This window comes from Hylaeus volcanicus, chromosome 1, assembly GCF_026283585.1.
Source record: "Hylaeus volcanicus isolate JK05 chromosome 1, UHH_iyHylVolc1.0_haploid, whole genome shotgun sequence".
Lineage (NCBI taxonomy): Eukaryota > Metazoa > Arthropoda > Insecta > Hymenoptera > Colletidae > Hylaeus > Hylaeus volcanicus.
The window spans coordinates 33,330,194-33,344,395 of NC_071976.1; the positions used below are offsets into that span (position 1 = coordinate 33,330,194).

Consider the following 14,202-nt stretch of genomic DNA (forward strand, 5'->3'; position numbering starts at 1 on the left):
CTTAACATCTCCTCAACGAAGTCTCGTACAACATTTTCGCCAAGGAAATTGTTGTTCAGAATCGTCACAGCTACCCCCCATTTCCGGCTCCTCCCCGACTTTTGGGACAATTCAAGAACCGTTCCTTCGTGGTTAGTATGGGTTACAGTGACCTTCCCTTCATTAACCGGGTTTGGGTTAGGGTTCAGCAGCGGTTCGAACCCCTGGTCCGCCGCCGCTGTGGCGAGAATTACAGAACGCACACCGTGCGTCCTCCGCAGTCAACGTGTTAACAAGTCTTAGCCTCTATTCCGTATCTCCAAAACGAAGAAAGTCACTCGTGAGTTCTGTTTCATGTGGACCGCTCTCTGTATAATGGAAGAGGTATGATATCAGGCGTATTCGTCCAGAATAGCCAAACAGATAAACGAATAGACAAGGCAAACATGTCAAACAAATAGGCAGATAGAAAGAGAGAGAGAGAGAGAGAAAGAGAAGGGTGGGGGAGATAGAAGGGGAGAGAGAGAGAAAGCGAGAAAAATGTAGTCTTACCGGAAGCCCGTGACGGTGGTCCACAGTGTCCTGTGGTTACTTATCGAGGTGGTATGGAGTGCGGCAGTGGGAAGGAGGCCGAGTTACCGGTCCTCGGAGATACAGGCTCGCACTGCCACACAGTAACCGTTGGGGCTACGCACTCTGTTGTCGTTGTTCGATGATGGTGGTCGGTCGGTCGATCGAGGCCACGATTCGTCGTCGATCGGGGATGGGGTTGTGACGATGGCCGATGGCGTTTCGACCGAGCGAACCGAGCATTTTGATCGACCACGTGTATGCATGTCAGAGATTGCCGGACGGTGCCGACCGAGAAAGGAGATGAAGGTAATCAACAAAGAGACAAGTGCAGAACAGAACGCGACGTTCTTCGTCAGCGGATCATGAGAGAAGACGAACACTCAGTAAGTGGAGAACGATCAGCGGCAGTAGCTTTTGGCATTTGGCGTGTATCAACGTGAACGAGGAACGAGGCCTGGGGTTACAGGGTTTGAACACGGCGTTGTAAACTCACAGTGACGTGCGACGGGCACACACGTAACATCGGCGTAACATCGTAACACCAGAGCGGGAGAGAAGGCGTGAAGCTTCATCGTTTTCGCCGGATCCCTCTCGTCTCATCCCCCTTCTCTCCACTCTGTTTCGTTCAGCTTCGCTTAAGTTTTCTGTTATTTTGTTTTGTTTTTGTTTTTGTTTTTTCAATCGCTTTGTTCTTTGGTCGTGGATATTGGGTCGTTGGTGTCTCAGGCTGGCATAGGCGGAACGAGTAACTCAGCGACAGGCAACAGCGGCGCAACAGCGATCGCACAGAGATGAGCAAAGAGCACATATTATTGCGACGAGTGATCTTTTGGGAATGCCAGATTCTCCATGAATAGACAGATAGACAGACAGAGACAGGATGAATGCGATTTCGCACTGCTCGAACGCGAGGCATATCTGGTTTACGTTTCTTTTTTCTTTTCGATTCTCGATATCTACGGAAAGTGATCCGATTATTACGAACGATCACTTACATACGTTGGGTGTATTTCAGTTATCGCGAAAGCACGTGCAGGATTTAACTTTGGTTCGGACGAAACTGTGACCTAAATGGGTTATTAAGAACGTTGCAATAACGTATTGGACACTTTAATTTAGTTAACAAACGCAGCGTTACTTTCTTTCTATTTTTATGTTCAAAAACCGACGTTGTTATTTAGCACGGCTAAAACACAAGCGATTTTGTCGACGCACGGTCAAAATCGGTTTATTTCAATAAACTTTTGAAATAACTCTTGAAGCAATTTATCATTTAAATTTAGTGCGGTTGTTTCTTAAATAGCGCGTTCTAATATATTCGTGGCATAAAAATTCATGTCGCAGACCACAGGGCAAACCAAAGGTAAATCCTGTTCTGATAACGTTCGATTAAACTTGCGGCAATAACGATCACCGAGATCGAACACCGAATATTGTCGTGGACATGTAACTAAATTAGAAGAATTGAAGCAAATAAACGGTGAGATGATTAATAAATGATAAATCATCGTACCAGTCCTTTACGATTGATCACCGAATGCGCTAGTAATTCGAAAAGTCTCTCGAATTTTTCACCGAAACCTCGAAAAATGCGAGGCTCCCTTCCAGGGCGATCCGTTTCCGGTTCGATTAGTTTAAACTTAGGATCGATATGCGTCTCGAAACTTTACGTGGGCTGACTTGGACAAAAGATTCTTAAGACACTCGAAGCGTTCGCTCGGTCAAATCGCTCGAGATCGATGAGAAGCGATTACACGAATACACTCGGAAAAGGGAAAGTAGAAAGAAACGAAATAACCGTGTAAAGTGAAAAAAAGAGCGAAAGAGAGAAAGAAGCATGGTATCGCATAGGAAACACGCACAAGTGTTAAGATAATAAGATCTATGAATGATGGCGTGTGAGAAAATGTACAAAAATGTATAGAAATGGTACGGACCTACATATAACGAGTTATCCGAAGAAATACACGAACTTCGCGTAGTAGTGGAAGAAATCATTCTCTAGGCAGTATTTCATTTCTAGTTATACGACGGAATGAAATAAATTTCTTGTAAACGTTTCCCACCGCCACAACTGTTTCCCTACGAAACTTGTTCCACTTTGCTCCAACGCGATACACAATGTCTGAAATTTCTCGTACTTTCGCCATAGCCTAACGTTATTAATGCGAGCAGCACTTTGTGTTATTCGTAACAGCATCCAAGGTCGTCGATTCGTTTTAATTCGATTCGTTAGACCGTTTATGTATACATGTACGTCCGTGCAGATACATTTATTCGCATGCGTACGATACGCACGGGATTAGCCGACGAGGAGGATTCAATCTGCTGATTTGCTGGTGGACGAAGATGGATCGAGCGGAACGACGGTCCAACGATTGATTACGGTGGTGATGAGAGAATAAGAGAGGAACGAGAATACAGAAGTAGTCAAAGATTGCGCGAGAGACAGACAGATAGACAGACAGGCAAACAATTGCACGAATGGATGAACGATCTGACGGACGGACCAGCGAATGGTTAGGCGAAATGATGGACAGAGAAAGCAACGTGACCGTACTCACGGGTTTCGCGTCTTTTGTCTCCGGTGAGACTCATCGTCCTGTTGAGTTCCCTCTTCGCCGCTTTGAACAATCGTAGATCTTCCAGAATGTCTCCGTGGTCCCTCATTGGCCTGGTGAACGAGCTTCGTCGACGGTCACGGTTGTGATGCATCATGACCGACATGTCTGCTTCGCCCATGCTTCCACCTGTTAAGTCAAATACCCTTATGTTATGTACGCGCATGCTTCGCTGATGTGAGTTCCAATGTGAGTTCCGATGTGAGTTCCGATGCACATATTCCACATGTCGAACGAACTTTGTGTGGATTATTTGAAACAATATCATAGGATTTTATTAGATAATGACAATGGATGGTATTATCGCTACAATAGTGGTGCAGGATTGCAGTTAAGCTATCGTTGTATAAAATATAAACAACGTAATTAAATGATGTAATTGTATTTAATGTCCTGAAAAAAAGTATAGGAACAGAGGTGAGCTAAATTTTTATTCAGCAAAAAAAATGTCAAGTAACGAATAAAAAATATATAACTGTTTATTCGTCATGCATCGAATACAAAATTTGAATTCAAGTTGTAGAATGAATTTACATTTCACGTTTGACGTATAGGAAATGAATGTCCAATCAAGTAAACGTCGCAAATAAATCACTGAAATATACTTTTATACATCATCTACTATTAGAATTAAATGTATATGTGAAGCGGAAATCCAATGTAAGACAATTATATGTACGTATAAACCGTGTGACCTTTTGGTCGCCTTTATAGCACAGTTAAAAAGCGTGTTCAAAAATAGACTAAACAGAAATGAATGTTTGAGTACGACTGGTCGCTTCGAAGTTGAAGATATTACAAAATAGAATCTGTCCGTTCGAGGACAAGGACGAAGAACGAACGTAAGTGCCGTGACTGACCTAAAATTTCTACAACGATATCTGTGCGCGTTCGAAGTTTGATTTTCAACCCTGGCCTACTTTTCCGTAGGTACGATGCTAAAGTTACAAAAGCGCAGTTCAAATAAATCGCGTTCCCTTGGATCCGTTATCGTGTTACTGACTTTCGAAGGAATTTGTTTTCTGGAGACTGACAAATTTAATTTGTGTATTAATCAAATTTGACGAGCGATCACGAGAATTTTCTCGGTATCTTATTATAGCTTAAATGTAAAAATGGATATTAATTAACTGCGTTAGATTTAATCCAGTTTCCAAATGCAATTTAGTACTCGAGTCAGTCAGAAAGGTTTATATAAATTGCAACACGAGATTTGTAGTACTCTCTCTTAATGGTTTCGTACTTGCTTCAAAATTACACGTACAAAAGTTTTTCAATTATGACTTTATTTTCAGTTACAAATGAAAGTTTAATTATTAACGTACACTTTGAAAATTAGGGAAGAAATATCGAATAATTTTGTCTCCTAAGGATTAGTAAATAATCAAAACGTTGATAAATACATAAAATTATTATTTCAAAATGATTATATATGACCTATAACTTCCTATAACCAAGGAAAACACGTATTACAAGTAATTTTATTTATACAAGAACAATTAAAATGACTAGTTTGGTGTTATTTAATTTGTTCAGTGACCTTACTATTGCTCGTGACAGCTATATTATTTTGTCGCTATCTTCCCTTGTTTTTAACAAAAATGTAATTTGATAAATATCTCACGCGCTATTTTGATACAAAGATTGGCAGAAGTTTCAGTTATAAATTTATAAATTCGAAGCATAAATATCGAATAACGCACAACGAATATACAGATATAACATTTCGTGTATTGCTCGTTGAATACAAATAAGTTTTCGAGATTGTAATCTCTTTTTTTGATCGTAATTTTCAGATCGTAAATCTCGCGAATCGATCAGTGCGCCGTATTTTCGATCGCGATCAATTATTTGAATGAAACGTCGTTCACGTCTGGACGAAAATTAAATATCTAATATCCCTCGATGTTTCACCTAAAAGTGTCAAGTTTCACGTGAATCGACAGTTCGTTAGCTGGTTGACATTCCTCTCCTTAGAGAAAGGCTATAGTCTACTACCCCAGTTTCTAAAGTCACCTCATACGTGCACTTACGTTTGCTGTCGGTGCCACCTTGACTTTGGAAGCTGCTCCTTCGACTGCCAGGCAGGGATCTACTGTAATCTCTGTTAAGTTCATAGGGTTCGACTTCCAGTTGCTCGGATTGGCTGGAGCCTCTTCTCGAATTTGCATGCCAGGCGTGATCTGGGTGCAGGAAGCCGAGCTCGGGGCTTCCGCTGTCGCTTTGTGTATCGTCGCTGTAACTTCTTTCGGGCAATTCCGTTTTCCGCAATAGCCTCTGTGCTATCTCGGTCGAAAAGGAGCCACGGGGAGAGCAGTACGGTGATTTACCCAAGCGAAGTCCGCGTAGATCCTCCAAACGATACCTGGAAGTAATCTTACTCGTGAGTAAACTGCGGATGCTTATGCGCGTTCATATTTTCGTCGGAAATAGGTAAAAAAGATGAAACCAAGACAGAATTCTGTTTCGTTACTCGAATATCATGGAAGCGTATGCTTTACGAGGAGGTAGCTTTTCTTGAACTACACGTGCAGAAGTATACACCCAAATCTTTTGTTACGCGGCAGTTAAGGGGGTATTCTGATCTAGAACGTCAAATTTTAGTGCTTTTTGAAGATTTTTTCTTTAATCTATGTATAAGGAATTTTTATAACGGAGTTTGCACACATATTCATACACATTTCAAGAACATACGCGATTTTTTGCTGAAGAAAAATAATCAAAATTAAACATAGTACAAATGATCTTGTGCAGTCCTTTCTGAAAAAAAAGTATGTTCGTGTTTGCCACGATTTCAAGCGTTCCGCTTATCTGAAACGATAAAGTACTAATTTTGGTTATGCAATTAAAATTTGTCGTTCGTATAAAATTCTGCAAATTCGTTGATACGTACCCCTACTCGAATTGATTTTACGAAATAAAGAGACCATATTCCGACGTACGTACGTGTAACATCCCAATGTGAAATTACTCACCAAACCGCCCTGTCGTTTTCAAGAGCACGTTGCAAATTAACGTTGCATTCGCCGAGAAAAACTTTCGCAGAGTCGGGACAGAAATCCCAGAGAGTCACCTCGATCGCTCGCTTCATCAAGCTTTCTCCATCGACACGGGAAAAGAGCAACGTCGCGTTCCAAATCGGCTTTTGACTCGGCTCGGCAATCGCAGTTTTCAAAGTACTTTGGTCATCGCTGAAATTTCGATGAACAAATAATCGCCAGTGTAACATTCGATAAAGTACACATATGAATCGCAAAAATTGATAAATCGTTCATTCGTTTGTGATTAACCTGAAATCATAATACAAGGGATTATGTCCCGTCTATTTTAAGTCCAGCGTTCCTAGATCTTACGTTTGTAAAAACTATTTTTGTTCGTTCTACGATACAATAAAAATGTTTGAAATCGATGAAAATCTTTACTGGTAAAAGGAATATAATGAAAATATAATGAAAACCGGGCACTGGAATAAAGAACAATTCGTCAATATTATTTCATTTGAATTTTGTTAGAATCGAATCAGACGATTCTACGCCGAGTTAGGCACTTCAAAGTCGCATACATTGTTATAAAAAAAAAAAAAAAAAAAAAACAATTGTTTAAAAGTATCTGACAATGATAACAACTATGTATTAGGTAGTAGAAATTGTGCCCTTCGAGTGGAATTTTGGTAGAATCCTTGTAAGGCCGTTCCAATTCCGAGAAATACTAGTAAACATTGTAGTATTTCCTGCAAGGAACACCCCTCCGCATTCCATGACATAATAGTAAACATTGTAGTATTTTCTGGTTTTGGAAGAGTTCTTTGAAGAGTTTCAAAGTTCTTTGAAAGCGAAACATTTGTATCCATTTTTCCTGACGATCGATTTTTATGAAATTTGTTATATAGGGGTTTTCGGGGTCGCTGATTCCGAATCTAAACTAAAAATTTAGATATTCCAAAATGGCGGATACAACGTAACAACAGAAAATGCGAAAAATGACTGAATTTATAAGAAACTTGGTATACAGGAGGTCTTGAGGTTGGCGATTCCGCCAAATCCGAACTCGGAATTTAGAAATTCTAATGTCGCTTTCAACATGAATTCTTACCAGACTGGAAGAAGAACGAGCCTGGCATACGCTTGTGGTAGCGTTCCGTAGCCCGTGTCTTCTCTTGGGCACAAATCGTCAGCCATGAAAACAGTGACGATCAGTTCTTTGCGATCAGCTTCGTACGAAACTTGAATCTGCACTCGGCCGGACACTTGCTTCTCTTTCGCGATTTGCTCCTAGAATAGAGAGAACGTAATTTAAGACGCCGCATCGAATAACGATAACCGATGGAGGAGCTTCGGGTAATGCCGAGTCTACGAATGAAAAAAAGACGTGACCTCCGTGTGCTAGAAATCGAGGCAAAACCAAACTCTTCCAGATCGAAATGTGAAAATCGTGAGAGTCGTAACAGAAAGAAGGTTTAATTACAGACGTAACTGGTGTTCGTGATTCAAGCAACTCGGAAAAACGTTCTATTCTTCGTTCTTTTATGTTTGTATCAATTTTTATTCGGGAAGATAAATCTTAGATGAATCGAAAATATGACATGATTCTTAAAAATTCTTGCGTAGAACAATGATATAATAAAAAATGTTGGTCGTAGGAAGCCAGAGTACTTTTCTCTCCTAAATTACTTCACGTTACAACTAAATCTCTGTACTCGAAACGTCTTGTTATATTATCGTTCTACGCGTAAAATTCTGGAAATTGGAATCACCACCATCAATTACGTCTTTTATTAGTCGTTCTGATTGCGAGCAAAAGAATAACACGGTATCGATACGAAGGAAAAGTATCACGAAAGATCAAACGTCTGTGATTCACGCGTGACTCCTACAAGGAAGGTAAAAAGCAGACTCATGCCCGCATGCAGAAGCGATTTGTGAAGAATCCTTCGATGCTGAGACGAATAAGAGCAAGCAAACTGTGTGTGTCGAGATACGGGCTGTTTTAGTCGTGTGAAGAGTAATTCTTTTAGCTAGAGCTGCATATTTGTTCGACGTTCCTAACTACGGAAGCATGATATTGTTGACGTTAGTGACGAACTCGTGTTGAATATGGCTCGTGTGAGGTTTCTGTTATAGTTTGCACAGATTTTCATATACTCTATTCGATTTGTGTGTGGCAAACAGTAAGACATTAAAATATTGAGGAAAAATACTGCCATAAACTTGAACAATGTGTTTGTAGGTTATATATGTATTCAGAAATACAAAATAAATAGAAGCAGCGAGTATTGGTCAAACACGTCAGTCTGGTTATACTGTATCACACGTGTTACGAATAAATCGTTAAATTTAACTCTTTAAAAAACAAATTCTTAACCGAACATTTATAGGTATTGCATACCCTTAGTTTATTTTTACATAGACATCGGCTCTCTTTATTTACAATGTCTATGTTTTACTTTATAAGCATATTTCAATGTACAAAAAAAAAAAATTGTTCGTTTGTCTACATTTCACTTTGCCTGGTAATGCGTAAGAACAATTATTGCATTCTGTAATCGGCATTATTTTCTCTAAGGAGAATCGGCAATTAGGAAATTTAATGTGAGCATTTGTTTTTATACTTTTACTGACCAATTACTATTCTATTAATTCTCATGCTTTGAAACTCAATAAATGAAACGTATATTCAGAATCAGTGAAGCACTCTTGTTCATAGATAAGGATCCGCTATATCATTATTCGTAATAAACACACGCATCCTGAAGATAAACAATAGTGCTTACTAAAACGTAGCAAACAGTATTTATTATCTTGTAATAACCAGTCTCTGTAATTGTCTCCTATATATAGGTCGGGATGAACGATATCGTTACTTGTCATAAACACACGTGTTCTGAAGATAAGCAATAGTGCTTTCTAAAAAATTGCAAACAATAATATTTATCGAAATTTCCATTCTAAGAATTCTCTTATAATAGCCAGTCTATGTAATTCACATTAATTTATACCGCTTAAAGTAAAAGCTCCTATTCGGTTCTCATTAAGCGCATGAATTATTTGCATTTTATCGACAGGTGAAACGTGGGTAGATAAGTTTCGGTGAAAAATTGTGGTGCATCACTGACGCGTACGATACAGCCAAGAAAAACGTTCGTTCCCGTATCCATTTTATCGCAATAAACGTTGCCATTTTCCGTTTTATCCAGTCCTCTTCCGGTCCACTGATCTTCTGCCGATTCCTCGACACGCCTTTGCCCTAATTGCAATTTCAGCTAGATCCATCGTTTCCTTCTCTAATGAGGAAAACCTCGAACAACGCGGGAAAAAAAGTTGGAATGTACGATTGCACGATGAAATTTTCAAGTAACACGTATCTTCAAAAAGTTCAGTATTATCTTTGGTAGCAACTATTTTTGCAGCAAACCCAATAATTTTTGGGATATCTACATTGAAATCTACTTTGTAACGTCTTATGAAGAGCATGTACAAAACATCAACTTGTTACAAATATTTTCGTAATGTTATGTGTACCTTAGGCTAGAGTTTCTGGACTAGGAGGACTCGGATGATTATATGGTTCAGAATAAGTTTCCTGTTCGTGTATTTGCGCATGAAGATTTGATGGAATTGGTACGTATGTAAATAGATAAACGTACACGCAAACAGATAGATAGATAAGTGAAAAGAGAGCGAGAAAGAGAGAGAAAGAGAAAGAGAGAGAGAGAGAGAAAGACAGTGAGAGAGAACGAGAGTAGAATATATAGCGCCTGAAAAAAGAGATATAGAGATACAGGAAACGGATAAGCGGAGAGATGGGAAAAATTATATTTGAATAATAGATGACGAATAAGAACACCGCGTAGAGATCTATAGATTATGTTTCTTCGATTAACATCAATCGTTGTGAAATATTTCATTGTACAACCTGAAATTCTAATTTTTATTCAACGAATAGCAGATAAAAAATAATTCATCTCTTATTCGTTATTCGAAATTTACATTTAGGTAATAAGTTTGCCCATCTCTGCGGTATAGATGGAAAGAAGAAATTAATCTATCGTTTCGTATTTGATCGCGAGAAAAAGTAAATACGTTTCATAGGATTTTCTGTAATCAGATATTTATACTTGCATCAACCACTCGAATGAGTTATTAGCTAGTAAAAAATGTCTATTAATTATATGTCGCAGTATTTTGAAAAGATTAATTTACATAAAATATTTTCAAACCTACGATACTTTGTACGCAACATAAAAATACGAAATGTACGTAATTCTTCGAACTTTGATTTAACACAATTTATGCATCCGCAACAACGAGGACACTACCTCTGATAGAATAAATAATTAACCCCTTGCACTATTTTGCGCAAAGTAAAAGAAAACGAAAAAGACGTGTAATTTTTGTGTAATTAATATCGAAACAGATAAAACTATAATTCGAAAGTCTAAGGATCGAGCTTTGCAGATCAATAACTACGAACGAGAACTAATTTGACAGCTACTGTGTCCAGTCTTGCTTCGCTTCTCATTCGTGACTGTGTCTCTGCGAACGTTCTGTATCCAAGCCTTTTATTCCTGAATGAAGTCTTCTATCGACAGCTACGTTCAGTACATTGCATGCCTCTTGTCATTCATTACGTTATAAACTTGTGAAACGAAGGAATACAGGGTAGCAGAGAAAACGAAACAGACGAGGCTCGGTGGGAAACGATCGAAATAAACTATGAGCCGATCGCTGCTAGACGACGAAGTAGCCACATGTATCGCCTTGTTCTAACCGACGATCGCGCGGCGACAAAATCATTCGCGTAAGGCCGATCGCACACGGCGCGCAACCGATTTAATGTCAGCGTTGCAAACCGTTTGCGCTCTTTGTTTTACCTACTCCGCTATCTCTGTTTTACCTAGATCCACGGTCGCATGCAACTAAATTATTATAGTTCCAGAGCGGTTTGAAACTGATCGGTTTGCACCCGTGTGCGATCGGCATAACCGAATCGCGGCAAGAGTTGGGGCAGGTTCGCGTTGCCGTCGAGCGAAGTATTACCTCCGGTGGTTTTTAGTGGATAGGAATTCCACACTACCCCCAACAACATCTGGGGGGGTGTCTTCTTGAAGATTTTCCACCGCTTGTTTCCCGTGAAACAAGGATAGAGCATCTTCTGTCTTTCCTTCCTTCTCTCCTTCTTCTATCCTTGTTCGACCGATCGACGGACTTCGTTAAATGTAATCGACGAAAACATCTTAAGAAGATACGGCGAATAGAACCTACACGGTTGCCTCCACTCTTCTCGGCGACGAGCGATTTTGTCGCCGCGCGACCGTCAATTAGGACGCGGGTTATAACGTTCGAACAGAAAGAAACGAAAGAAAAGAAATAAGGGGAGTACGCAAGGAACGAGCCGCAAAAGAAAATGAACGCTAATATACAACTAGAGTCGTGCCAGTTGGGAGAGAGTAGCATGGAGGGCCAATATGCTAAGTTTGTTCAACATGGACAACTTACATTTCCTTTTCTTTTCTCTTTCATCAGCGGGTCTTATTTCTCTTTTTGTCATTTTCGTAGCCAAACAATTTCGTTTTTAGGATGGGCATGGGGGAAGCGGCGGGGTATTCGGCAGAACAGTTATGGACGTACATACGAAGTCTTGTGGGTTACAGAGAACACGTAGATAAACGTCGATGCGGCAGAGACGACCACCGGAAGTACACGTGAGGCGGAACACAGTTCAGAGGTACAGAGAAAGAGTGTCTCGTGCAGCTTCACAGAGCCGTATAGGAGAGTAAAGAATAGAGATGTGTGAAGGAAGAAGGGAGGAGATATACACAGGTGAAGAGACACGCAAAGTGAAGAAGGGTAGCAGAGAAGGTCGCGCACAGGCACTCACGCTGATACAGGTACGCGCGTATCTAACCACCAAGTGTATATGTACAAATGTACCCTTACACATCCTAGAGTTGGACAGCGATTACTTTTCTCGATTACCTTCTCGTTACTTTTTCGATAATCACTCGCAAACGTCACGAACCAATAGACGAACCAATAATAGCGAAAGCGAAACCAATCTACAGTAATTTGTAATGTTCCAAATCAGATCATGTCCGATCGCTCGGTAATCGCGTTGCCCAACACTGATTCATCGTATTTTCCTCTCTGCGTTCGCACATGTCTATCGTTCGACGAAGGAAACTATAAGCCAAGAAAGGAGTGTAGTCTCCGCGCGCGAATTGCAGCTCGAGCTTTCGTGCAAGAATCTCTCCTATGTTCTTCGTTTCTTCCTTGAATTTATTTTCTCTATCTTTACATCCGGTTACACAGATTCTGGGACGATTCGCGTGAATAGTACTCGGACTAGGCGTCACGTCGAGCGTGCGTTACGTTCGCTCGCAACAGCCGGATCGACTACGTGCTAAGGAGTGGTTATCGAGAGCGAGAGACCAAAGCGAGAAATTCGACTCTTGGGAGCTTGGTCGACGTCCGCCGAGAGCTCACGCGGGGAACGTTCTCCTTCGTTTTTCGGATTAATTGTTCCTCAAGATCTTTGGCAGGTGATCGTTGATTAATATTAAGGATTGGAAGCGAATAAACTCTCGATTGGTCTATAAAGAGAAAACAACTCGAGAAATTAATAATTAATTAAAATTGATTCACTTCGATGTTTGTTGGGATACTTCGTTATGAATAATTTGATAACTTAGTCTAAATATGTACGCGACTAAGAGATATACAAAGAATGTTAACTAAGCAGTTACAAATTGAGCGTATAAACTTGGAGATATAGTTGAACTCGATAATGTTTTTTATTTCGACAAAATTAGTATAATACAATATTTATTTTGTCTGTTAGAATCGTTGTCTAATTTGTATTTATATTTTTATTATATTTATATAACAATAGGAGCATACAATGGCATCTCACTAATAGATAACAAAATATTGTTTACATATTGGAAAAATAGTTTAATAGGTCTTCTGAGAATTTAACCTTTTGAAGGGCGAATTTTAAATGGATATTTTTTCCTTTAATCGAATAGACACAGACCAAAGTAACTTTTATCCATAAATTGATTTTAACATGCATACATGTTATCTCACTTTAGTATGGCATAGTTTTAAATTCTTAAGATATTCTGCTCGTAAGTAATAAATTTGATTTTGATATAAAAGCCAATGGACACATACACGATGAGGCATTTAAAACAGGCCACCTTAATTTCAATTAATTCGTGTAATTCGTTCACCTAACGCGATGCCAATAACTTTTTTGTCAATGGAAGTATGGAGGTCAATTTTAAGAACAATTAATTTTATATTAACTCAGTCTGTGTAACCTTAAATGAACTTGAACTGTAGATCATTGCATTTGCCGGAAAACGTTCTATCAGAGCGTATATTAGAAACTACATGTATCGATCTATTTGAAAAAGCAGAGTCGACCTTCATATCTCCTGTACGCTTCCACCGATAAAAAACTTATTGGCACCACGTTACGTGCCTTTCGAAATCAAACAACTCCTGTTCGATACTTTTTTTTTTCTATCGCTAAAAGTAAGCGAATTATTCAGGTAGCCCATTTTAAATGCCTCATCCTGTGCATGTCGATACCCCTCAAAATGTTAAACTTACATATCTTGGAAATCATTAATCGGAAGCCATCAAAAGTTACGCCATCAAAAGTTACGCCATCATCCTCAGCATTTCAAGCTGTATCAGCTTGCGTAAGCTTATTCGATTACCAGCAGAGCAATTGTACAAAAGCCTCCTTCTAACCTTCGTGACGTCGATGACAACAGCAAAAATATAACTTTCTTTTTATTTCAAAACAGAAGCAATTCTGCCGAGCTACTCCGTAGCTTCATTGAAGATCATCTGCCAAAGACTTCAACAAAATTTAATCCGAAAACTAATGGCATCGATGACAACAGCAGAAATATAACTTTTTTTAATTTCAAAACAGAAGCAATTCCGCCAAGCTACTCCGTAGCTTCATTAAAGATCATCTGCCAAAGACTTCAACAAAATTTAATCCGAAAACTAAT

The 14,202-nt window shown here is 39.4% G+C and overlaps 1 protein-coding gene across 1 annotated transcript in view; it reads right to left on the reverse strand.

Annotated features, from left to right (window-relative positions):
- LOC128881654 (regulating synaptic membrane exocytosis protein 2-like) overlaps nucleotides 1-14,196 on the reverse strand; it is a 36,513-nt gene extending 22,317 nt beyond the window's left edge. Inside the window, exons 1-5 of the mRNA XM_054132940.1 lie at nucleotides 11,669-14,196; nucleotides 7,266-7,444; nucleotides 6,149-6,364; nucleotides 5,207-5,538; nucleotides 3,117-3,302 (exon numbers count right to left, since the gene is read on the reverse strand). Coding sequence (XP_053988915.1) covers nucleotides 3,117-3,302; nucleotides 5,207-5,538; nucleotides 6,149-6,364; nucleotides 7,266-7,444; nucleotides 11,669-11,692 — 937 coding nt within the window. The 5' untranslated portion in view covers nucleotides 11,693-14,196. The remainder of the gene's footprint in view (nucleotides 1-3,116; nucleotides 3,303-5,206; nucleotides 5,539-6,148; nucleotides 6,365-7,265; nucleotides 7,445-11,668) is intronic.
- Between the last annotated feature and the right edge of the window lie 6 nt (nucleotides 14,197-14,202).